Source organism: Martes martes (assembly GCF_963455335.1).
Source record: "Martes martes genome assembly, chromosome: 17".
In the NCBI taxonomy this organism is placed as follows: Eukaryota; Metazoa; Chordata; class Mammalia; order Carnivora; family Mustelidae; genus Martes; species Martes martes.
Genome location: NC_137905.1, coordinates 56400349 through 56426082, shown reverse-complemented (window position 1 = coordinate 56426082; position 25734 = coordinate 56400349). Strand labels below are relative to the sequence as shown.

General features: G+C 47.7%; 1 protein-coding gene across 1 annotated transcript in view; it reads left to right on the top strand.

The window, feature by feature from the left end:
- LOC308358437 (paired immunoglobulin-like receptor B) overlaps window positions 1-25734 on the top strand; it is a gene marked incomplete at both ends in the record, with an annotated part of 92204 nt that overhangs the window by 45219 nt on the left and 21251 nt on the right. The window contains 7 exon segments of the mRNA XM_080828616.1: window positions 2739-2881; window positions 3026-3199; window positions 3467-3564; window positions 5770-5851; window positions 7622-7921; window positions 8146-8447; window positions 8738-9035. Coding sequence (XP_080684742.1) covers window positions 2739-2881; window positions 3026-3199; window positions 3467-3564; window positions 5770-5851; window positions 7622-7921; window positions 8146-8447; window positions 8738-9035 — 1397 coding nt within the window.

The following is a 25734-nucleotide window of genomic DNA, read 5'->3' as shown; positions in this document are numbered from 1 at the left end:
ACTTGTTTTTCAAAAAAATTGGTCCTGATTTGGCTATCTCTGGAAATGAGGGTTATTTTAGAGAAAAAATTATGTTTTGATAACACACCTTTATGGATGTTAAATTCTAAATTTTGTCTTTAAATGTTTGTTTACCTAAGCTAGGCAACTTGAGGTAAACTTCAGAGAAGTTGCACGACAGCTCCTTTAGACGATCTTATTTTTGCCAGTCACTCAGCCCTAGAGATAAGGAGGAAACTTCAAAAAATTGAAGGATTTAAAAGGAAGAATCTGACTGAGTTAGTGGGAATAATGGAAATAGCCACTGAGGACTATGAGTCATGCTTTTGGGGGATGAGAGCTCTTACAGACTCTGCAGGAAAAAGGGTATTGGATGTCAGCAAAGAAAGCACAGCTCTGTCAGAGCCATGCCACTTATTAAGGCTTTGATCTCCACGAGGAAATTTCTTGGGACGGTGGACTACTGCAGGCTGTGGATACCGCGGTTCACAGAGATTACCTGACCTCTCTACGAACGGACTAAGGGAGGACTCACTATGGACAGCTGAGGCAGAAGGAGCATTTTGGAAATTACAAACATTATTTGTTATGCTCCACAAATAAGTGAAACCATATGATACTTGACTCTCTCTGTTTGACTTATTTCACTCAGCATAATCTCTTCCAGTCCTGTCCATGTTGCTACAAAAGTTGGAAATTACAAACAGCCTTACTGAGTGCCCCAGCATTGGCCAATCGAGATGTTACCAAGCCCTTCTACTTGTATGTGGATGAAAAGGCAAGGGTGACTGAAGGAGTTTTGACTCAGACTCTGGGGCCATGGCAAAGGCCAGTAGCTATCTTAACAAGAAACTAGATCCAGTAGCGGCTGGGTTCCCCCTTGCCTCCGCATAATTGCTGCCATGGTCCTCCTGGTCAAGGATGCAAGTATATTTACAGAAATGGACTAAATTAGATTATAAAGGGGATTGGGCTAAAACTAGAATAGAAAAGTTAATTCTTCCTCGAAGACTAAAAGAAATTAGTAAGCCAAATAGATCAGGGCACTCATTTAGGAACACGCAAGCTTAAAAAGCTTATGGGCAAACAGTTCCAGGTTTCTAAATTAGAGCGTATGGCTCAGGATATGGTTGATAAATGTGCTCAATGTCAGGTGGTAAATGCGGGAAGAATTAAAATGAAAAGAGGGAGAAGAAAAAGAGGTAAGGAACTAGGAATTTATTGGGAAATAAATTTTACAGAGATGAAACCGGGAAAATATGGACACAAGTACATGTTAGTTTTTATGGATACCTTTTCAGGCTGGGTAGAGGCTTTTTCTGCCGAACACAAAAAGACAGGAGTGGTAGCCAAAAGCTACTAAAAAAGAATTCCTAGGTTTGGATTACCTCTCATGATCGGATCAGACAACGGCCCTGCATTTGTGAGTTCAATCTCACAGACATTGGCCAAGGCCATGGACACTACTTAAAAACTACACTGTACCTACCGGCCCCAAAACTCCAGATAAGTAAAAAAATAATAAACCAGACTCTTAAAGAGACCTTGACAAAGTTAATTCTGGAGACTGGCGATGGATGGACAAATCTCCTTTTCAGGCTTCTCATTCTTATAGCCTCATTAATTTTAGTATGTTGCTTTGTTCAATGTTTCTCTACTTGGTGATGAGACTCCATTACTGCAATGACTTCACGACAACAGATGATCCTTACCACGCATAGAAACACTTCTTCACTGTCAGCGCTGGATTCAACTGCCTCCATCTTTCATAACTCCCCTACACACTCCTCAACTGATCAATGTTGACCCAAATAGGTAGGGACAACTCTACGCCCCTATTCAGCAGGAAGACATTACAGAAGATGAGACCTTCCACCTTCAACTACCTTAAAAATTTAAGGGTCAAAATTGTTCAGGGGAAAATAATAAGAGAACAAAAGACTAGCTGAAAAGTCAAAGATTTGACTAATCTCCAATGAAAAGGGGGGAATGTAAGGACCTATCTAGCCAGAGCGACTCCATCTTGGTTAAAAGCCATTTTGTTGTTTGTGCAGTAAAACTGAAACTGACCCTGCCCCCTTCCCCCCAGAGAAACTTACTCAGAAGCAAGTCTGGGAAACCAGTAAAATGTGGTCAGCTAGCTCCTAATAACAGAGCCCAGAATACAAGGCCAGGTCGGCCAGTTCTTGATAACAGAGCCCAGAATACAAGGACAAGTCGGGCCAGGTGGAGACATCCAATCAGTAAGAAACACACATACCTTTCCCCTAACCACCAAAGAATGTAAACCCCACCATTTGGGCGCCAACCTTGAGCACCAATTCTGACCAGAGTAATAGGTTAGATCAAACAGCTACTATAGGGTAAATTGTAATTCAATTGGCCACCTGCGTGTGACCTAACATGACTACAATCTCATTGGCCTCCTATGTGTGGCCAGACTTTTGCTCTATAAAAGGTAGTCTGTAAGATGGGGAGGGGTCGCCCTCTTCGGAGGCGGCCCTGACCGGTCAGTCAGTCAATTCTTGAGCCTATAAACTGGATGTGATCACTCTCTTCAGAGACGGCCCTGGCCGGTCAGTCTGACTTCTAATGCTTAGCATAGAATAGAGCTTTGCATAACTTTCATCTTGTTTCAGTCTTGTTCCCCTGACCAATCAGTCTGATTTCTAATACTTGGCATAAAATAGAGCTTTGAATCACTTTCACTTTGTCTCAGTCTCGTTTTGTTTGAACAGACAGAAGCCACTGGAGCCCGGGGACAAGGCCAAGTTCTTCATCAGATACATAAGAGTTATACATACAGGAAGATATCGTTGTGACTATCTCAGTCCCACTGGCTGGTCAGTGTTCACTGACCCCCTGGTGCTGGTGATGACAGGTGCGAGCAAACTCAGGGTCCCAGCCCGAGGCTCTGCCCTCAGGAAGGGGGTCTGTTCTCAGGGGTCTCCCTCTCACAGCCCAGCCTGGGGATAATATGGGTGGTCTGAGCCCCATTTAACTCCACCCCCTCCTGCCCTCCTAGGATCCCAGGGCAAACCCAGCCTCTCAGCCCTGCCCAGCCCTGTCGTGACCTCAGGAGGGAATGTGACCCTCCAGTGTGCCTCAAGGATGGGATTCCACAGGTTCGTCCTGATGAAGGAAGGAGAGCGCCAGCCCTCCTGGACCCTGGCCCTGTTCCCTGCAGGAAATGGGGCAGGTACAAGAACACAGAGCCCAGAAGACAAGTTTGAGTCCCATCAGCACCTCATTTCCCCCCATACTTTTATGGTTCTCAAAAGCAGCTGATACCATCAGCCTGTCACAAAACAAGGCAGACACCCACGCTGGGGAGAAGTGGATGGCATGGGGTTGGCATGGATGGTTAAGTGCTGTCAAGGGGAGGAGGTGCCCTGGGTGCAGACCCAAGGTCCTGGGTGATTTTCATCTGCTCTGACCTCTGTGACCTCTCTACCTTAACTCCTAGCCTCCCACACCCCAGACTACACAGTGGAGGCTCTCATCCGCATGGGCATGGCTGCTTGTGATCCTAGTGGTCTTCAGGATTCTCCTCTGTCAGGCTTGGTACGGTGAGAGAAGAGCCCAAGATGCGGCCAGGAGGCAAACACAAGAGAGTACAATGCAACGATCAGAATGACAGAGCCTGGGAAGTACATCTTGTGTGCCCAGAAGGTTCTGGAAGAGCATGTGGGGTATGTGCCTTGTGAACTGTCTGCAGGTCATTGTGAGGAGGAAGAGGAATCATGGCTCCCAGTGCAGAGACAATGTATGCCCTCTTCTGCCTTTGAATTATGGACTCCCCTTCCCAACCCCTGGTGAGTTGTCTTCACTGGCTCTCATCTCCCCCAAGCAGCTGACACCGACATGGCAGACTTCAGTCCACATCTCCATACACTGCCATGCTCTGGTTCCAATTTCAGTTAATGCATTTTCCCATTTTCCTCCCTTGTAATCACCATACACCTTGAGGAATGTGAAGGGGTCTCCAACTCTCATTTCAAATAATGGAGGCTGTTTGAATGAATCATAAATTGGCATCAAAAGATGCAGCCTGAAAGGGATAAATCCAGGAGATGCCCCCACACCCTCAGTGCATCCTTCACTTCCACCAGATGGCCTGTGTGTGCTGCCTCTGAGAAACCCGTGTGCAAAATGCTGGCTCGGGGCATTGGCCAGTATCTTCGGTGTAACTCCTCCCTTCATAGGCAACTTCAGGGTCCCACTGTGAGGTGCCCGATGGCGAGGAATGTGCAGAACTGATGTGACAAAACAGTTCAAGTCAACCTAGAACCCATTAATGTCACTCTAATAGTCCTAAAGTGCACCCAGGTTTCCTCGCATTTTATGTGGAATGATTACTTCTATTTCTCTTGGCCCAGTTTGGACTGAGGGTCCAGGACTCCAGATGAGATGTGAATAGTTACCGTGTGCTATCAGTCGTGGGAGGGACAGGAGCACACAGGCCCATGAAACTGAGAGATTCCAGATCCTTAAAAACTTGAACCCAGAAGCACTGTGTCACCAAGAAATTCCACTACTGGGCATAAGTTGTAGTTCTGCAAGATAGACAGTCCTGGAGATCCCGATACAACCCCACGCCTAGAGCGAACAAGAGGGACCTGACAAATCTGTAAAGAGGGTAGATCTCGTGTGAAGCTCTCTTATTACCACAATGAAAAGCGACATGAAGGAGAATTGTATCCATGTAACTGAGGAGACACTACAAAGTGAGTTCATAGAAGGACTCACAAGGGACAAAAGGTGGTGGCAAATGTCCACCAGCTGATGATGGATTAACAAGCATTAACAGCGTCCAGCTAATGGTTTGCACAAAGCATGGAGACAGAATCTAGAAGAGCTAATGCCTGGGGGACAAGAGGCCGTGCGGAGGCAGGAATGACTCGGGTTTTCTGGAAGGTAGTGCTGTCCCAGAAACAGAGAACGTGATAGAGAGATAGTGTGTGAAGAAAACAAGCACAACCCCAAGTCCAGAGCCAAGTGGTGGTTCCCTCTGCGAGTCAGTTTAGTCTAGAAACATATTTCCCAACCTTCTCTGGGGTCACCCATCCTGGATAGCCCCAGTGGCTCCTCCAGTCAAATAAACACACGATGACGTCTCCACAAGGTCTTTCCCTGAGCCGTCCTTCCATGAACCCGTCTACACCACAGTCAGGATCAGTGGAAGACTGGAGACGTCCTGTTGGAGCCACCCCATCAGCCTTCCTCTCTTGCTTCTCCTCCAGGCCCTGAATCCCTGAGGAACTGTTACTCTCATGGCTCCATACCTACTCATCACTGCCCCTCCCCTGCACAAAACCCGCCCACCTGTCTCTACCTTACTGCAGTGACACCCAGTCTCTACACCGGACCCTTCACGGGCTGACAACCAGACTGAGCTATCCTCTCCAGCCCCAGCAGGGCCCTCCCCTCCCCACAAGCAAGCTCATCCCAGTTCACCACCTCCCCTCTAAACACACACACACACACACACACACACAGTCATAACCACGTGCATGTCTTCCTGGGATGTGATGGCAGAGACGATCTCAACAGTGCAGACTCCTTCCAAACCTCCTAGGCCATGAAAACAAAAAAAGAACCAGTACGGACGCTTCCTACCATCTGTGTGAGTATTTATGTTCGTGGGATTCTGTGAGCAGCTCACAAGACACCACAAACAGCACTTAGAAGTCCGGTCAGCTCATCAGGGAGGCAGCCGTTGAAGATGAGGGTGTCATCGCTGCTGGGTACCATACCCTCCTCCCGCAGACCGCGGGCTCCCTGGCAGCGATCTCCTCACAGCAGCGTCTGTTCACACATTACCTTGCTGACGATTTTCCTGCTCCTGAAGGTAAAATCCAGAACACGTGTGGGGCAGTAAGAGGCTGTGTGGGAGCGGGTCCCCCACTCGCTGAGGACGCAGTTCCAGGAGAGTTCAGCATCTTGGGCAAGGATGACACCACTCACCACACTTGCGCTCATCCCATCTTGTGTTGGACTCTCCATCCCAGAGGGTCCCCACCACCAGTGACTAAGCTTGCGAGATGTCCACCTGGCTCTGAACCTCTCTGTTCTCGATTTCTCTCCTTCTCTTAGGTTTACGAAAACTATGGGCTGATTTCCCTTTGTCAAGGGTTTGTATTGTCTGATGTCACTGTCACAGCCCCGTGTATCCAGGGAAGGAACGAGACTGTCCCCTCACCAATGAGTCCCCATGCCTGGCACCATGACCGGATGTGGCCACTGCTCACTAAACAGGGGCTGACTGCCAGCGTGGTGGGAGGAAGGATGAAAATATGCATTGACAGAAGCTCAGGAAAGGGAAGTGTCTCAGCCCAAGTCATCCAGCTTCTGTGTGAGACAGGGCAGAAGTAGAACTGAAATTGGGATGATTCCCAGGCCCTGCCCTACCTCCCCCAGCCTCGAGTGCTAGAACCAGTGTTGCTCTCTAGAGTTGGGCTTGCTGGGGAGGAAGCAGAGAGAGGGGGGTCTGGCGAGACTCAGTCTGGTCCGAAGATCCCAGGACCTGCTGCTCTCGGGTCACCCTTCAGGGAGAGCAGAGAGACGCCTTGGCGGGGGCTCTTCTCCTTCCTGTGAGGCCCCACCTCTAGGACCCGTGATGAGGAACTCGGGGCCTGGGTTGTACCACACCCCATGCATCTGTCCATCCAGCACACGCTGAGGACTTTATAAGCTGTCTGCACGGCTGGGGACCATGGGGGGCAGTGCCAGGACCCTGACCCTCACTGCTGTTCTCTGCCTCGGTGAGCTTTCTGGAAAAGAGGAGGGATGGGGTCGCTCCCCTTCCTGCCCCCCGGTTCTGGTCCCTAGGAGACCTCAGGACTGGGGAGGATCAGTAGGGGCAGAACTTCTGGGGGGGGCATGTGCTCAGCCCCAGATGTGACCCCCAGCACCCAGGGGCCCAGACCAGGCCTGGAGCATCTACGTGTGGGTGTGGGAAGCACTCACAGGAACTCTCTTCCAGGGCTGTGTTGGGACATGTGGGACCAGGAACGGACGGGTGAGTCTTCCCCAATCTCCTGCCTCCACCAACCACCCCCTAAGCAGCTGGAATGCAAGAGGGTCAGGGCTGATGGTGACTCATGTGGGAGGGGCCTTGGGGTGACAGGTGGGAAGCTGAGAGGAGAAGGGCTCCCTTGCAACTCCCCATCTGATTCCTTTCCAGGGACCCTCCCTAAGCCCTCCATCTGGGCTGATCCCAGCCCCATGGTCACCAAGGGGAGCCGTGTGACCATCTGGTGTCAGGCTGACAGCTACTATATGTATAAAGACAGGGTCTCTGTGCCCTCGGAGACCTTGGAGACCTCATGGGATTCCAGCAATAAGCCCGGTTTCTCCATTATACCCATGAGCTCACACAATGTAGGGTGATACCAGTGTTTATATCAGAGCGGGGAGAGCTGGTCAGAGCTGAGTGACCTCCTGTCTCTGCTGATGACAGGTGAGGGCAGGAGCTGGTCCCCTCCCCCTGGGCCCTTCCTCCAGGCGGAAGAGAATGGACTGTGGCTTCAGGGCCCCTTGTTCACAGCCTACAGTACATGAGGTCTGTGGGGTCCATGGGGTGATGGTCCCTATAATGAGCTCCCTCCGTCTCCCTCAGGACAGGATGACGCACCCTCCCTCTCAGCCAACCCAGGCCCTGTGGTGGCCTTGGGAGGGAACGTGTCCCTCTCCTGTAGTTCACCATGGCCCTGGGGGTCATTCCGTCTGCTGAAGGATCAGGGGGCTGATGCACCCCAAAACCTGGACTGGACGTTCCGTCGTGAGAGGGGGCAGGGACTCGTCCACGTGGGCCCCGTGAACACCTCCCATGCGGGGACCTACAGATGCTATGTTTCTTCCGACTTGTACCCGGATTCGTGGTCACAGCCCAGTGACCCTCTGCACCTTCAGGTCACAGGTGAGGGGGTCCCTGCCTCACCCCATCTACCTCCTGGGCCCAGATGACTGACCTAAGCCATATGCACAGTGGAATCCTGGGGTTGATGGGGGGTAAGTGACACTGTTGTCCTGGGGCCAGAACCACAGGTGGGAGAACTTGCGAGGGGTCCATGAGAGCCTCACTGCAGGCCCTGGGCCAATGAGGGGAGTGCGTCCCCAGTACCACTGTCCCCTGCTGTCCAGGTGTCTACAGGGCGCCCTCCCTCTTGGCCCAGCTGGGCTCCCTGGTGCAGTCTGGAGACAGCCTGACCCTCCAGTGTCGCTCAGAGACTGGGTTTGACAGATTCGCTCTGACCAAGGACGAGGAGCTCGGAGCTCCCCAACGTCTAGAAGAGCAACCCAGCTCCAACTTCCCCCTGGGCCCTGTGAGCCCCACCCACGGGGGCCAGTATCGATGCTACTGTGGACACAAGTTCTCCTCCACCTGGTCGGCCCCCAGTGCCCCTCTGGGCATCCAGATGACAGATGAGGAGCTTCCTGACCCATGTGCTAATTGTTTGCTCAGGGTCTGGGACCATGGTTGCCCCTGGGTGATGGGGTTCAGGCAGAGTGCCAGGATCAGAGGCTGCAGTGGGCATGTAGTCTAGAGACAGGGACTGAGAAAGGGACAGAGAGGGCCATGGAGATAAAGGACACCCACTCAGGGAGATGGGAGGTGCTGAGAGGGCGTACCACACAGAGTCCCTGGGAGAGGATGGTGGCCCCCCAACCAGGGTCAAGGGCATGTGGAGAGGGGGTGGCTCTTTACGTGTCATGATCTTCCTCTCCCCCAGGAATGTATGAGAAACCGTCCCTCTCAGCCGAGTCGGGGACTTCAGTGTCCTGGGGAGAGAACGTGACCCTGCAGTGTCGCTCAGAGATGTGGTTTGATACCTTCCACCTATCCAAGGAGGGGTCCCTCGCTCCTCCCCAGGTCCTTCGTCTGCAGGACACAGCAACACCTTATCAGGTCAACTTCACCCTGAGTCCTGTGACCTCAGACCTCCAGGGGACCTACCGGTGCTACGGCTCACACAGCAACTCCCCCTACCTGTTGTCACAGCCCAGTGACCCCCTGGAGCTCCTGGTCTCAGGTGAGGATCCCACACCCCATGTCCATTGAGTGCTCTGATGCTCGAGACACAGTCCTGTCCCTGGAGTGCTGTGGGCTGGGAGGGGAAGGAGGGAACAACAGGGAGCTCAGAGGGTTACCCCTCTCTGGGGGGATGAAAAGACGGAGAGTGCCATGCCCTCTCCCTGTCTTACCCCACCAGAGGGACAGAGGCAGGACTAGGTGAGTGCAGGGAGGAGACAAAAGAGTATAAAAGACAAGCGGTGACAAGGAGCAGTAGGGCTGAGTGGGACAGAAGACCCAGCACAGCCCCTCAGCACCCCCTTCTTTTGGAGTCTACACTCCCGCACCCCACAGACAATCTTGGCATCTGCTGCGAACAGAGTCCTCTTGGCCTAGAGCACACACAACCTCTCCAGTCCTGGGCTGAACTAAGTTGATCCTCTGCACTTCATATATTTACACAGGGGTTGTTCCCACCGGACCTGGAAGTTGGGGTTGGGGGCATTTGAAGAGAGTCACCTCGTGTCTCCAGCCATATCGAGATCATGGGGGCAACTGTGTGTTAGTGGGAGAGGAAAAGCCTGAGGAAGCCCAGGTCAGGTGCAGAGAAGACCTGGCTGTCTCTGTCCGTGGTGCTGCTATGTAGAAAGTCAGACTATCGCAGCACCTGGGGAACCAGGCCCACCGTAGGTAGAGCACAGTAAAGGGTGACTCTCATCTTCAGGTCGGGGGGCTGGGGAGTCCCTGGAAGTCGCAGCTCGAGCTGAGCTGGATCAGACAATCATGACTGAGACACTGACAAAATTCCATTCATATCTGAGACTTTGTTCTCCCAGTTACCAAAGGTTGAATCCTACCCTGCATTTCAAAAGACTAAAGCAGATTGGAAATTTGGTACCAGGGAATTCTCTGGAAGATATTTCAGGAATTCCTCTTTCTTGGGACTTCTGTATCTGAACATGCCCTTTCTCCATCAGTAACTCCTGGCATGATGTGAAAGGAAAGAGAGAAAGGTTAGATTTCTGCCCAATTTCCAATAGCACCAAGGTGTCAGCCGGATCAGGCCATCCTCCAAAACATCTTCCATAAGAATTCATGTCTAGCGTTCCCTCCCCAGTCCTAAAGTTACTGGTATTCCTTGATATTCTGAGACCGATCTCTGTATGTTCGTCCATGTGCCCATCTCAGTTTTTTTCTTTTATCTTTGATCAGGTGAGGTTTTGTTGTTTTGTTTTGATTGTTTTTGCCTGGTTCTCATCTGCCTTTATATCTAGACAACACATTGAGTGAATGATTAGCAGTGATGTGAATTATGGAAATCCTTATTCATAGAAAAATGTCTGATGTGTGCTATATAATCCAATATTTTTTTTTATTAAGTTCAATTAGCCAACTTATAAGTACATTATTAATGTTTGGTGTAATGTTCAATGATTCATTCATTGTGGATAACAGCCAGTGTTTGTCAGATCACATGTTATTTTCAAAAAAGAACACATGTATAGATAAAGATGGAAAGTGATGTAGAAATATATAATCCCAACTCAGGGACCAGAAGGAGCTGGCTGATGTGCAGGAATGAAAAGGTGGACCCTGCTTTTCACTCCTCCATGTTCCTGGTCCTCAGGATAAAAATGAAGCTTCCTATGTTTATTATTGCCTCCTAATTAGACGGAGGGTGACACCCTGGAGACGCTCACCTTAAGGAACTGAGATGGTATTAGCAAGTTTCAGGGACTCCCTGGAGAGGAGAAAAGAGATTACTTAAGTTTTTCTATGTCTCCCCAACCACAGGCTCTATATTTTTGCTTCTCAGGTGTAGCTGGTGCCCTCAGAGAACCACAAAGCAAGTCAGCATCCAGAATGGATGAATAAGGAGAAATTCTGAGTTACATGAGGGGCTCACAGAGACACATCCTGTCAATAAATGCAGGAAGGTGGACATGTAGGATGCCAGGGTCCTGTCAACATGCTCTGACCACCACAATCTCTTTGTCCACGATCTCTAGGGTCAAACAGCCAAGATTACACAGTGGAGAATCTCATCCGGTTGGGGATCTCTGCCCTGATCCTGACGGTTCTCGGGGTGCTGCTCTTTCAAGCTCGGCACCATCAGGAAAGACCCCAAGATGCAGCCGGGACATACACGTGAGAGCGAGAAGACGGACAGGGACGTAGAACTTTGAAAATGGAATTGATGATACCAAGAGATTCTGGAAGAATATCTGCGCATAAGTTGGGGAAACATTCTACTGACAATATTCTGGGTGTTAACATGGTTTGGGGGCAGGAAAATGTCTGGGTTGGTGCTATGGTGCCTCTTTGGCAATTAAACTATGGTAATTTCTCTCCCCAGCACTTCTCCGTCGTGCTTTTCCTTGACACTTTCTGAACTGGCTTCCTTCTTTCTTCAACCCTATTACTTTAGGCTAATCCCCCAGTAGCTCTGGGTCCACGCTTTTTCTCTGGTCCAGTTTCATGGAATGCTTTTTCCTCTATTCCCCGTTGTGTGTACTCCTCAGCTCAAACAGAGATTCTGTTTTAAGTACTGAAAAGGTGGATGCACAGCAAGTCCAGTTTGGAAAAAATACATTGAAAATCACTCTGTAAAAAAAGAATCTGGATCCACAAGACATTCTCTCTTCATCACATGATAACCGATACAGTTTCTCCAGAGGTATCATCACTTGGGATGAGCATCCAGTGTGTGTAGTGAGAACCACAAGCTGTGGGTCAACTGGCTTTAAGAAAATGCCATTTTTGCAATAGTCCAGATTTAAGGCCTTTATTCCTTTCTTTGGTGAAAATACTGTCTGTGGCCACGTTGAAGCCGACTGTGGGAATTCACTGAATGCAGAGTTAGGAAGTCATGATTACAGTCGTCTCTCCCACGTGAGGAGGAGCCAAACGCAGCACACCTGCTGAGAATACCCACCGATGTGTGTGTGTGTGTCCTTCTCTCTTCGAGGTTCCGGTCACTGCCACCTCGAGTGGGATGGACCGAGCCTCGATTTTCTCTAGATCTTGAGTATCAACCAAAGTCGTTCTTGAATGAACGTAGCCAATACTTCACATGCTGGCATTGAGGTCCCCTCAAAACATGTTCCCCATCTACCCGTTCACCCTCACCTTAGTCTGACCAAAGAATGAGCCATGTCCCAAGTGAGAAGGTGGGTCTCTCAACAAACACTTGAAGATCACAGGGTATGCAATTAAGGATTTAAAATCGGTTTATGTGACTTTCAGACCTCATCCTTCCCCATGAATCTGACCTGGGCTGAAGGTCATCCGTAAAGATGTGTTGGCCACTTCAGAGGTAGGATTCAACCCCATCAGGCCTCATCTTGGTCCCCGATGAGGGGGAATTGGAGAAAGTGCATGAGGAAGGAGTGGCTCCCCTTTCCTGTAGAATTTCTACATCAAATTCCTCATATAGGACATCCTGTGACTCTCTTCTCTCTGACCCTGTTACCCCCTCATGAGAGTCAGAAAGAAACAAAGAAGCTAGAAAACAACAAATCAGATGTCAATGGCGAGTCTTCACATATCAATATCCACTTTCAGTGTAAACGGATTATCAAAACACATAAGGGTACCTGAATGGGTAAGAAGAAGCAACACCTAACCGATTGCTGCCTACTACACACTCACTTCAGTTTGAGGACCAGGTCTGGCAGAAATGGAACGGAGGTGCTGTGGACTGAAAACACACCTTATGAACATGGAAATTTAAGGTGTAAGGTGCTGATTGACAGATACTGCAAGGTGATTACCGCCATGTCTTTAACTATCACCTCCCTCACATCACATAATTACCTTTTTTTGTGGTGAGAACACTGAGGATCTATTCTATGAGCAACTTTCTCAGACTTAATACAGTAGTATTTACTATCATCACAACGCTGTGCATTACATCTCCAGAACTTAGTCATCTTATACCTGGAAAGTGGTAGCCTTTGGCCACCATTTCCCCGCTTCCCACACCCACCCTGCCCCTGCTCATCACCGTCAACCTTTCTTTGTTTCTGCTTCTACGAGGATGACTTCTGTAGGTTCCACCCATATTTAAATCATCCCGTGTTTGTCTTCCTCTGTCTGATTTATTTCATTTAGTATAATGCCCTCAAGGTCCATCCTTGTTGCAAACAGCAGAACTTCCTTCTTTCTTATGACTGAATAATACTCATATGTATATATACGACATATTCTTTATCCATTCAATCATTGTAGGCCATTGATGTTTGTTTCCATATTTCGTTGTTTCCATATTTCAGCTATTGTGAATAATGCTGCATGAAGATAGGAGTGTGGACACCTCTACAAGATCCTGTTTCCTTTCTTTTCATACATACTTAGAAGTGATATTGATGGACATTGAGCCATTCTAGGGTTAAGTTTTTGATGAAACGCCATACTGTTTTTCCATCATGGAGCCACCAGTTTAAATTCTCAGCAGTGGTGTACAGGATGTCCTTTTCTCCCCACTTATTAAGATGCCCTACATTCTCTTAGGTTCCTTCTGACTTTCGAGACTTCTTTTTTTTTTTTTAAGATTTTATTTATTTATTTGCCAGACAGAGACACACGGAGAGAGGGAACACAAGCAGAGGGAGTCGGAGAGGGAGAAGCAGGCGTCCCGCTGAGCAGGGAGCCTGATCCATGGCTCAATCCCAGGACCCTGGGATCATGACCTAGACTGAAGGCAGATGCTTAACGACTGAACCACCCAGGTACCCCTGACTTCCCAGACTTCTTGTTTGATGAAGATTCATGTGTTTTCCAAACAAACAAAGATAAAAAAGAGAGAAATAAACAAAAATCCCCAGGCTCTTAAATATATAGGGAGACTGGTGGTTGGCAGAGGGCACATGCATCAAGGGGATGAAGAGTTCACCTACTGTGATGAGCTCTGAGTGATGGCTAGAACCGTTGAGCCATTCTATTGTACACCTGGCACTAATACAACACTGTGTTAATTAGACTTCAATTTTTTTAAATTAAATTTTAAAAATAGCTGAAAAATATTTATTTTTTTCTACAATTACACTAATTATTTTGAAAGTTATACATTGTGTTTCTAAATTTAAGTAGCTACCTGCATTGTCTTTCTAGGAATTCTCATTCATAATTTTGAACAATTTTTGAGAGAGAGGGAGTTCAGGGGTATGGTGCAGAGGGAGAGGGAGAGAGAGAATCTCAAGCCCAACTCCACACTGAGTATGGAGCCTATGGGCTGAATCCATGGCTGAATCCTGGGACCCTGAGATCATGACCTGAGCCAAAATCTTGAATTGGTGGTTGAAGTGACTGAGCCACCCAGACACAACAGTTTTGAACAATTTTTAAGTCTGCCCTTGCCTTTAGTAAGAAAAGGGCACAATTCAAATTTTTTTAAATTTTTTTAAAGATTTTATTTATTTATTTGACAGACAGAGATCACAAGTAGTCAGAGAGGCAGGCAGAGAGAGGGGGGGAAGCAGGCTCCCTGCTGAGCAGAGAGCCTGATGCGGGGCTCGATCCCAGGACCCTGAGACCATGACCCGAGCAAAGGCAGAGGCCTTAACCCACCAAGCCACCCAGGTACCCCGCACAATTCAACATTATCTGAGCTCTTACTGCTTACGTTTTTTCCCCAAAAGTTCCATTTCTGTCATCCACATGATTCAAATATTTGCATGCAGCGAATAGTTTAATTCAGCTTTCTTAAATATATAGACATACATGTAAGTAGATGCAAATATAACCTTACAAAGCATTTTTTTTTTTTTGCTGTTTCTTCTCACTATCTAATAGTCTTTTTTCATTAAGGATTATTCACTTTTCTAATTGGATTTCACCATGCAGTGTTCCTTTCATTGAGGTAAGGGCAGAAAATAGCTAAGAATTTGCAGCTCTGGAAATAGCTTGTTTTCATTCTTTTTGAAAATCATAGCTCAACTCTACAGTCAAATAATCATTGACAAAGCAGAAAAAAATATCCAGTGGAAAAAAAGATGGTCTCTTGAGTAAATGGCGCTGGGAAAATTGGACAGCCACATGCAGAAGAATGAAACTGGGTCATTCTCTTACACCATACACAAAGATAAACTCAAAATGGATGAATGACCTCAATGTGAGATGGGAACCCATCAAAATCCTGGAGGAGAACATAGACAGTAAGCTCTTTGACATTGGCCACAACAACTTCATTCAAGACATGTCTCCAAAAGCAAGGGAAACAAAAGTAAAAACAAAATTTTAGGACTTCATCAAGGTAAAAAAGCTTCTGCACAGCAAAGGAAACAGTCAACAAAACAAAGAGGCAGCCCATGGAATGGGAGAAGATATTCACAAATGACACTACAGACAAAGGGCCAATATCCAAGATGCGTAAAGAACTTCTCAAACTCAACACCCAAAAAACAGATAATCAAGTAAAAAAATGGGCAGAAGACAAGGACAGACACTTCCCCAAAGAAGACATACCAATGACTAATATACACATGAAAAAAATGTTCATCATCATTAGCCATCAGGGAGATTCAAATCAAAACCACATTGAGATACCACCTTACCCCAGTTAGAATGGCAAAAATCCACAAGGCATGAAACAACAAATGTTGGAGAGAATGTGGAGAAAGGGGAACCCTCCTACCCTGTTGGTGGGAAGGCAAATTTGTACAGCCACTTTAGGAAACAGTGTGGAGGTTCCTCAAAAAATTAAAAATAGAGCTACCCTATGACACTAGTCAATGGTACTACTGGGTATTGACCCCAAAGATACAGATGTAAAAGAATGTGAAAGATGTGAAAAGGAGGGCCATATGCACCCCCAATGTTCATAGCAGCAATGTCCACAATAGCCAAACTGTGGAAAGAGCAAAGATGCCCTTCAACAGACAAATGAATAAAGAACATGTGGTCCATATATACAATGGAATATTACTCATCCATCAGAAAGGATGAATACACAACTTTTGCATCAACATGGAAGGGACTGGAGGTTATGCTGAGTGAAAAATGTCAAGCAGAGAGAGCCAATTATCATAAAGTTTCACTTATTCGTGGAACATAAGGAATAACATGGAGGACATTAGGAGAAGGAAAGGAAAAAGTGAAGGGGGAGGGTATCAGAGGGGGAGATGAACCATGAGAGACTATAGACTCTGAGAAACAAACTGAAGGTTTTGGGGGGTGGGGGATGGGTGAGCCCAGTGATGGGTACTCAGGAGGTCACAGACTGCATGGAGCACTGGGTTTTATATGCAAACAATGAATCTTGGAACACTGCATCAAACACTAATGATGTACTGTATGGTCACTAACATAACACAGTAAAAAAAAAAAATCCATATCTCAGGAGTGTCGTATTCTGTTCTACACACCAGAACAAACTAGCCTGATGATTTTTCTTAAGTGAACACTGGGTTTTCTATGCAACTGATAAATAGCTAAGCTCTACAACTGAAATGAATGATGTACTACATGTTGGGTGATTGAATTTGAATTTTAAAAAGGACATTCTAAAAAAAATAAATAAAAAATAAAAAGGACATTCTATTAGTAAAACCAAGTTTTCAAATTAGACATTACACTTAAAAACTTTTTTTCAACAGTGTAAGAGGGTTCCCCTTTCTCCACATCCTCTCCAACACACGTTGTTTCCTGTCTTGCTAATTTTGGCCATTCTAACTGGTGTAAGGTGGTATCTCAATATGGTTTTAATTTGAATCTCCCTGATGGCTAGTGATAATGAACATTTTTTCACGTGTGTGATAGCCATTTGTATGTCTTCATTGGAGAAGTGTCTGTTCATGTCTTCTGCCCATTTTTTGATATGATTATCTGTTTCGTGTGTGTTGAGTTTGAGGAGTTCTTTATAGATCCTGGATATCAACCGTTTGTCTTTACTGTCATTTGCAAATATCTTCTCCCATTCCGTGGGTTGCCTCTTTGTTTTGTTGACTGTTTCTTTTGCTGTGCAGAAGCTTTTGATCTTGATGAAGTCCCAAAAGTTCATAATTGCCTTTGTTTCCTTCGCCTTTGGAGACATATCTTGAAAGAAGTTGCTGTGGCTGATATCAAAGAGGTTACTGCCTATGTTCTCCTCGAGGATTCTGATGGATTCCTGTCTCACGTTGAGGTCTTTTATCCATTTCGAGTTTATCTTTGTGTACGGTGTAAGAGAATGGTCAAGTTTCATTCTTCTACATATAGCTGTCCAGTTTTCCCAGCACCATTTATTGAAGAGACTGTCTTTTTTCCACTGGAGGTGCAGCCACTTTGGAGTACAGTGTGGAGATTCCTCAGGAAATTAAAAATAGAGCTTTCCTATGACCCTGCAATTGCACTCCTGGGTTTTACCCCAAAGATACAGATGTAGTGAAAAGAAGGGCCATCTGTACCCTAATGTTTATAGCAGCAATGGCCACAGTCGTCAAACTGTGGAAAGAACCAAGATGCCCTTCAATGGATGAATGGATAAGGAAGATGTGGTCCATATACACTATGGAGTATTATGCCTCCATCATAAAGGACGAATACCCAACTTTTGTAGCAACATGGACAGGACTGGAAGAGATTATGCTGAGTGAAATAAGTCAAACAGAGAGAGTCAAGTATCATATGGTTTCACTTATTTGTGGAGCATAACAAATAATATAGAGGACAAGGGTAGATGGAGAGGAGAAGGGAGTTGAGGGAAATTGGAAGGGGAGGTGAACCATGAGAGACTATGGACTCTGAAAAACAACCTGAGGGTTTTGAAGGGGCGGGGGTGGGAGGTTGGGGGAACCAGGTGGTGGGTATTGGGGAGGGCACAGATTGCATGGAGCACTGGGTGTGGTGAAAAAACAATGAATACTGTTACGCTGAAAATAAATAAAAATTTAATTTAAAAAACTTTTTTTCAATTATATGACGTTTGGAAAGGACGGGGTGGTATGGAAGACTTCGGAATTCACAGCTAGGATTTCCTCTGGCAGATGTGGTCTTCTTTCTTTATCTAGATATTTCTTAACATCTTCACACACCAAGGAAAGGACAAGACCTAACTGAGGAAATGCCATCTGGTGGTTGAGGATCTAACCCACAGCTCCTCCCTATCTCTCCTGAAGGCACAGCCTGACATGGTGACTTGAGCGAGGGGACCGGAGTCCCAACAGGGCAGATAGGTCTCCTGGTCCCGGAACAAAGGAATCTGTCTCTGCCGGTGTTCTCATGTTCACCGTCACTAGTAACCCGGATCCGTGTAAAATCCTTTCCCAATAATGAATTCCTTGGCGATGTTTTTCAGTATCTTCTGACACCTGATTCTGCCTTTGGGTGAGTGTCTCATTTTGTGAATGATATTTGCATTTTCCCCAGGAAGGAGTTTCAGGAAGTTTTTGTGGCCCAGACCAGTCCTCATTGCATATTGTTCAGTTGAGGTGAAATTCACAAATAATATGAACCATGTTGAAATGTATGATAAAATGTAGCATTTTAAAAGCTAATGTACCCTGGATTTCTGCATTTTACTATGAAGTATCAAGATATGGGTTTTATTTTTAAATGTGTGTCCACCACCATTTAAATGATCTTTCCTCATTTGTGGAAAACGCTCAACTATTTACCTCTTAAGCTGTTGGCAGACAACACTATCAGGTCTTTCTTCCCGACTCGCTACCTGTGACCTTGGTTTTCCACATTCTACTCCCAAGTGCCTGAAATTTCCTTTTCTGGTCCGGATATTCCACCTTCTGGAAAAATTCCTCAATGTTCTGTTCTAGCTTCCTGTTCAGCTTTTCAGTTGTATCCTTTTTTTTTAAGATTTTATTTATTTATTTGACAGACAGAGATCACAAGTAGGCAGAGAGGCAAGCAGAGAGAGGAGGAAGCAGGCTCCCCGCTGAGCAGAGAGCCCGATGCGGGGCTCGATCCCAGGACTCTGGGATCATGACCTGAGGTGAAGGCAGAGGCTTTAACCCCCTGAGCCACCCCGGTGCCTCATCATTAGTATTTCTAATTCATTTCTACAATTCCCTCTTGTCTCAAAAAGTCAAGGTCCTCCTTTTTCTCTCAGACATTTAAACACAGTCTTCACTTAAGATAAGTCTACATCTTCTTAGCATTGTATTTTCATCCCTATGGGTCCCAGTCCCACCTCCTCACTGGGGACAGGGGTCACCCACCAGGCATCAGGGGATGGAGAACTGCAGCTCTGGGCAGACAGAGGGGAATGTCTGGGGGCTTGGGGCTGAGCTGGGACCTGGGGGTGGGGAAGGTCTGTGCCCCAGCCTCTGTTTCCTTCAAGGCACCCTCCCCAAACCCACCATCTGGGCTGAGCCAGGCTCTGTGTGTCTCAGGGTCACCTGTGCCATCTGGTGTCAGGGGGGCCTGGATGCCCAGGAGTACCGCCTACATAAAGAGGGAGACTCATAGACCTGGGACACATGGAAGACACTGGAGCCCGGGGACAAGGCCAACTTCTCTTTCACCCACATGACAGATGTATGTGCAGGAAGATATCACTGTGACTGCCTCAGTACCACCAGCTGGTCAGAGCCCAGTGACCCCTGGAGCTGGTGGTAACAGGTGCGAGCCCACTCAGGGTCCCAGCCCCAGGCTCTGCCCTCAGGAAGGGGGTGAGCTCTCAGAGGTCTCCCTCTCACAGCCCAGCCTGGGGATAATGTGGGGGATCTGAGCCTCATTTCACATGTCCCCCTCCTCCTCTCCTAGAGTTGCCAGACAAACCCAGCCTCGCAGCCCAGCCCAGCCCTGTCGTGACCTCAGGAAGCAACGTGACCCTCCAGTGTGCCTCACAGATGGGATTCCAAAGGTTCATCCTGATGAAGGAAGGAGAGCGCCAGCCCTCTTGGACCTTGAACTCCCAGGCAGCCCACTGTGGGGGGAACCAGGCCCTGTTCCATGTGGGCCCCGTGACTCCCAGCCTCAGGAGAACTTTCCGATGCTATGGCTATTACAGCAACACCCCCCAGGTGTGGTTGGACCCCAGTGACCCCTGGAGCTGCTGGTCTCAGGTGAGGAGCCCAATCCTGTCCCTTCTCTGTCCTGATGATCTACTCAGGGCTCTGATACTTTGGCTGGGTGGGAGGGAGGGGCTCCAAGGAGCGTCACTCAAAGGGAATCTGCCCCTCAGCAAAAAGGAGGCCAACAGAGGCCCTGCACCCCTGCTCACCTTTTATCCCTCTTCTGGCTCTAAAGGTGCCCGGTGGGCAGCCGGAAGGTCTTGGGGAGCCCACGGGGCAGGTATAGGAGAAGTCTAGTGAGATGGGGACTCCTGGGTCAGCCCCAACCCCCCATCCACAGGACCGCTCAACATCAGGGCGTCCCAGGACGCCCTGTTTGCTCAGAAGGAGCACACACCACCCCATATCGGTTCTGAGAGCCCCTCAGAGAATCTAATGCCCCCTCAAATACTCAGAAATGGGCTTGTGTCTCAGGGGGGCTGAGAGCCCAGCAGAGACACCTGGGGCCACATGTCTCTGAGGCTGGGCCATAAGGAACAGAGTGGAAGCAGAGACAGGGTCTCTGGGAGAAGCTCCAGCGCCCACCCAGCTACTGTCCAGGATCCTCTAGAGACCCAGCCCCCGACCGCCACCCCCTCCCCAGGCCCCAGGCGCACAGCTGCTGAGTCACACGGTTCTCTGCAGGGGGAATAGTTTCGCCCAGTCTCTCAGGAGGAGGGCTGGGAGTCGGGTGAGTCATGGCAGGGCCATCATGGGGCTCCAGGGGCTCCAAGGTCCACGGAGGAGGGCTAGCATGGTCTGGGCAGAGGGAGAGGCTGGGGGCCCGGCTGGGGGACCAGCAGCCAGGGTGAGTGGACGGAGAGCTCAGGAGCCTACCTCCTCCCCTCCCAGTCTTTGGATTGTGAGGTATGGGGTGGGACTCACCCGAGGGGGGGTTCTCAGTGCTCCCTGCGATGGTGATCTGGGCCAGGTCCCTGCTCCTGGGTGAGGAGTCCCTGCTGTCCCTGTCCCCTCTGAGCAGAAAAGGTCAGCTCAGTGCCCTGTCTGCCCTGTCTCCAGAGATGTCTGAGACAGGATGCCTTAAAGGGTTCCCAAGGGGCGGTTCACAGAGGAAGGTCCACCCAGGAGGGCGTGGGAATAGGCGGGACCTCCCGCCCCCGGAAACCTGATCCCCGAAGTTTCCCGCAGGACTGAGGACAGAGGGTCGGAGAGGCACGGACCTGGATGCCAGGACGCTGAGATGCCACCACCTGACTCCCCGGTGTCTCCCCCTCAGAAGCCAGGCGCTGGCTACCAGCCAGGGGCAGGGGTGAGGTAGCCGCTGCCCGCGAGGCAGGCCAAGGGCGTCCTGGGGCGGGGTCTGCAGGAGTTCCCCTCCCCTGGGAGGCGGAGCTTCTGGGAACGGCGCGCCCCCTCTGTAAAGGGGGGGAAGGGGCTGCTGCAGTGATCTCCGGTCTGACCTGCACCGCGCTGCCTCTGCCAGGACCTCGGATCCGGGAAGGGCTGGGAAGCCGAGGGACGCGCGGGCGCGGGAGATTGTGTCCGTCAGGCCCGGGTCTCAGCAGAGCAGGAGGAAGACAGCAGAGATTAGAAAATCCCCCCATTGATTGAGCATCTCAGCCCCTCCTCATTCCCACAGAACGGTGCGTTTTCTCCTAAAAACCACCTGCCCCTTGTCCGCGGACGGCAACTCCGAGGCCCCCTCCCGGTTTGGAGAACGTGCGGGAGAGAGGAGACAGAGGGGCGGGTGCGCCGCACTTGGGGTCCAGGCCTGACTCGGAGCCCAGGGAGGACGCGGGGAGTCTGGGACAGTTGCAGAGGACAGACAGACGCCTCCTTGGCAGCTCTTCTTTCCCATTTCCAAGAGACCCGAGTATGCAGCCCCTCCCCCACACTGAGGAGCCGCTGAGCGCTGTCACCCCGGGCCTGGAGCGGCTCGGACCGTTTTCTGAGGGCGCAGGTGGAGCTCATTCCAGACGCTGTCCTAGAGAGAAGGCTGCCCGCCTGTGAGCACCTCTCTACGCCCCCTGCGCTCACCTGGGGCCCTGCATGCCCCTGGGTGCACACCTGAGACCCAGGTGGGTTCCCCAGAGATGCTGCACCGCGTGTCCGTGTGCAATTCGTGTTCACTCTGCATTGCGTGTGGAAACCTGCCCAGTGTCCCTGTGCCTGCTTCAGAACTTCTAAAGGGATCCTTGCAGATATAAATCACAAATTCATGTTATGAGGATTCATGACTGAAAAAATTCTCCCATTTCATCCGGATTAGATGAAATGTATACATTCATTATATAGAGAAAAATTTTTTAAAAGATTTTATTTATTTATTTGACAGATCACAAGTAGGCAGAGAGGCAGTCACAGAGCGAGGGGGAAGCAGACTCCCTGCCGAGCAGGGAGCCCGATGTGGGGCTAGATATCAGGACCCTGGGACCATGACCTGAGCCGAAGGCAGAGGCTTTAACCCACTGAGCTACCCAGGCGCCCCCATTATAGAGAGAAATTTATGATGATAAAGTTTTGGGTTTTTTAAACAAAACATGCTTAGAAGTGAGCATTATAAATGATGCAGGTGAAATCTGACATTTTTTTCATCAAATTCTCTACACGCAAATCTTAGAAATTGTTCAATTTTTATTCATTTATAAGTATGATTTTTTATTTCTTTATACTATCTTTTTTTACTTTATTTTAGGTTTTATTTTTTAATTAATATATAATGTATTATTTGCTCTGGGGTACAGGTCTGTGAATCACCAATCTTACACAATTCACAGCACTCACCATAGCACATACCCTTCCCAATGTCCATAACGCAGCCACCCTATCCCTCCCACCCCCAGCAAATCTCAGTTTGTTTCTTGAGATTAAAAGTCTCTTATGGTTTGTCTCCCTCCCCTGTCGCATCTTGTTTCATTTTTCCCCTCCCTACCCCCGATGACCCCCCACCCTGCCTCTCAAATTCCTCATATCAGAGTACATATGATAATTGTCTTTCTCTGATTGTCTTATTTCGCTTAGCATAATACCCTCTAGGACCATCCATGTCATTGCAAATGGCAAGATTTGGGAGAGGGGGGAGGGTTGATGGCTGCATAGTATTCCATTGTATATATACACCACATCTTCTTTATCCGTTCATCTTTTGATGGACAGCGAGGTTCTTTCCATAGTTTGGCTATTGTGAACATTGCTGCTATAAATATTAGGGTGCATGTGCCACTTCGGATCACTACATTTGTATCTTTAGGGTAAATACCCAGTAGTGCGATTGCTGGGTCGTGGGGTAGCTCTGTTTTCAACTTTTTCAGGAAGCTCCATGCTCTTTTCCAGAGTGGCTGCACCAACTTGCATTCCCACCAACAGTGTAGGAAGGTTCCCCTTTCTCCACATCCTCGCCGACATTTGTCGTTTCCTGACTTGTTAATTTTAGCCATTCTGACTGGTGTGAGGTGGTATCTCACTGTGGTTTTGATTTGTATTTCCCTGATGCCGAGTGATGTGGAGCACTTTTTCATGTGTCTGTTGGCCATCTGGATGTCTTCTTTACCAAAATATCTGTTCATGTCCTCTGCTTATTTCTTGATTGGATTCTTTGTTCTTTGGGTATTGAGTTTGATAAGTTCTTTATAGATTTTGGATAATAGCCCTTTATCTGATATGTGTTTGAAAATATCTTCTCCCATTCTGTCAACTGTCTTTTGGTTTTGTTGACTGTTTCCTTTGCTGTGCAAAAGCTTTTGATCTTGATGAAGTCCCAATAGTTCATTTTTGCCCTTGCTCCCCTTGCTTTGGCGATGTTTCTAGGAAGAAGTTGCTGCAGCTGAGGTTGAAAAGGTTGCTACCTGTGTTCTTTTCGAAGATTTCAATGGATTCCTGTCTCACATTGAGGTCGTTCATCCATTTTGAGTCTATTTTTTGTGTGGTGAAAGGAAATGGTCCAGTTTCATTTTTCTGCATGTGGCTGTCCAATTTTCCCAACACCATTTGTTGAAGAGACTGCTTTTTTCCATTGGACATTCTTTCCTGCTTTGTTGAAGATTAGTTGACCATGGGGTTGGGGGTCCATTTCTGGGCTCTCTATTCTGTTCCTTTGATGTATGTGTCTGTTTTGGTGCCAGTAGCATACTGCCTTGATGATTACCCCTTTGATGATTAGAGCTTGAAGTCTGGAATTGTGATGCTGCCAACTTTGGTTTTTTTTTTTTTTTCAACATTCCTCTGGCTACTCAGGGTCCTTTCTGGTTCCATATAAATTTTAGGATTATTTGTTCCATTTCTTTGAAAAAAATTGATGGTTTTGATAGGGATTGCATTAAATGTATAGAATTCTTTAAGTAACATAGACATTTTCACAATATTTCTTCTTCCAATGCATGAGCATGGAACGTTTTCCATTTTTTGCATCTACCTCAGTTTCTTTCCTGGTTATTTTATAGTTTTTTGAGTATAGATTCTTTGCCTCTTTGGTTCGGTTTATTCCTAGGTATCTTATGGTTTTGGGTGCAATTATAAATGTGATCAACTTCTTAATTTCTCTTCTGTCTTGCTGTTGGTGTATAGAAATGCAACTGATTTCTGTGCATTGATTTTATATCCTGACACTTTACTGAATTCTTGTATGAGTTCTAGCAGTTTTACAGTGGAGTCTTCCGGGTTTCTTCATAAAATATCATATCATCTGCAAAGAGTGAGAGTTTGACTTCTTCTTTGCTGATTTGGATGGCTTTTATTTCTTTTTGTTGCCTGATTGCTGAGGCTAGGACTTCTAGTACTATGTTGAATAGCAGTGGTGACAGTGGACAGCCCCGCTGTGTTCCTGACCTTAGGGGAAAAGCTCTCAGTTTTTTCCCATTGAGATTGATATACTCTGTGGTTTTTCATAGATGGCTTTGATGATATTGAGGTATGTACCCTCTATCCCTACACTGTGAAGAGTTTTGATCAGGAAGGGATGCTGTAGGTTGTCAGATGCTTTTTCAGCATCTATTGAGAGTATCATATGGTTCTTGTTCTTTCTTTTATTAATGTATTGTGTCACACTGATTGATTTGTGGATGTTGAACCAACCTGACAGCCCAGGAATAAATCCCACTTTGTCATGGTGAATAATCCTTTTAATGTACTGTTGGATCCTATTGGCTACTATTTTGGTGAGAATTTTTGCCTTCGTGTTCATCAAGGATATTGTTCTGTAATTCTCCTTTTTGATGGGGTCTTTGTCTGGTTTGGAGATCAAGGAAATTCTGGCCTTTTAAAATGAGGTTGGAAGTTTACATTCCATTTCTATTTTTTGGAACAGTTTCAGGAGAATAGGTATTAATTCTTTTTTTTTTCTTTTCAGCATAACAGAATTCATTGTTTATGCACCACACCCAGTGTTCCATGCAGTACATGTCCTCCATAATACCCATCACCTGGCTCCCCCAACTTCCTACCCCCACCCCTTCAAAACCCTCAGATTGTTTTTCAGCATCCATAGTCTCTCATGGTTCATCTCCCCTTCCAATTTCTCTCAACTCCCTTCTCCTCTCCATCTTCCCATGTCCTCCATGTTATTTGTTATGCTCCACAAATAAGTGAAATCTTCTCATAATGTTTGGTAGAATTGCCCTGGGAAGCCGTCTGGCCCTGGGCTCTTGTTTCCTGGGAGATTTTTTGATTACTGCTTCAATCTCCTCACTGGTTATGGGTCTGATCAGGTTTTCTATTTCTTCCTGGTTCAGGTTTGGGAGTTTATATGTCTCTAGGAATGCATCCATTTCTTCC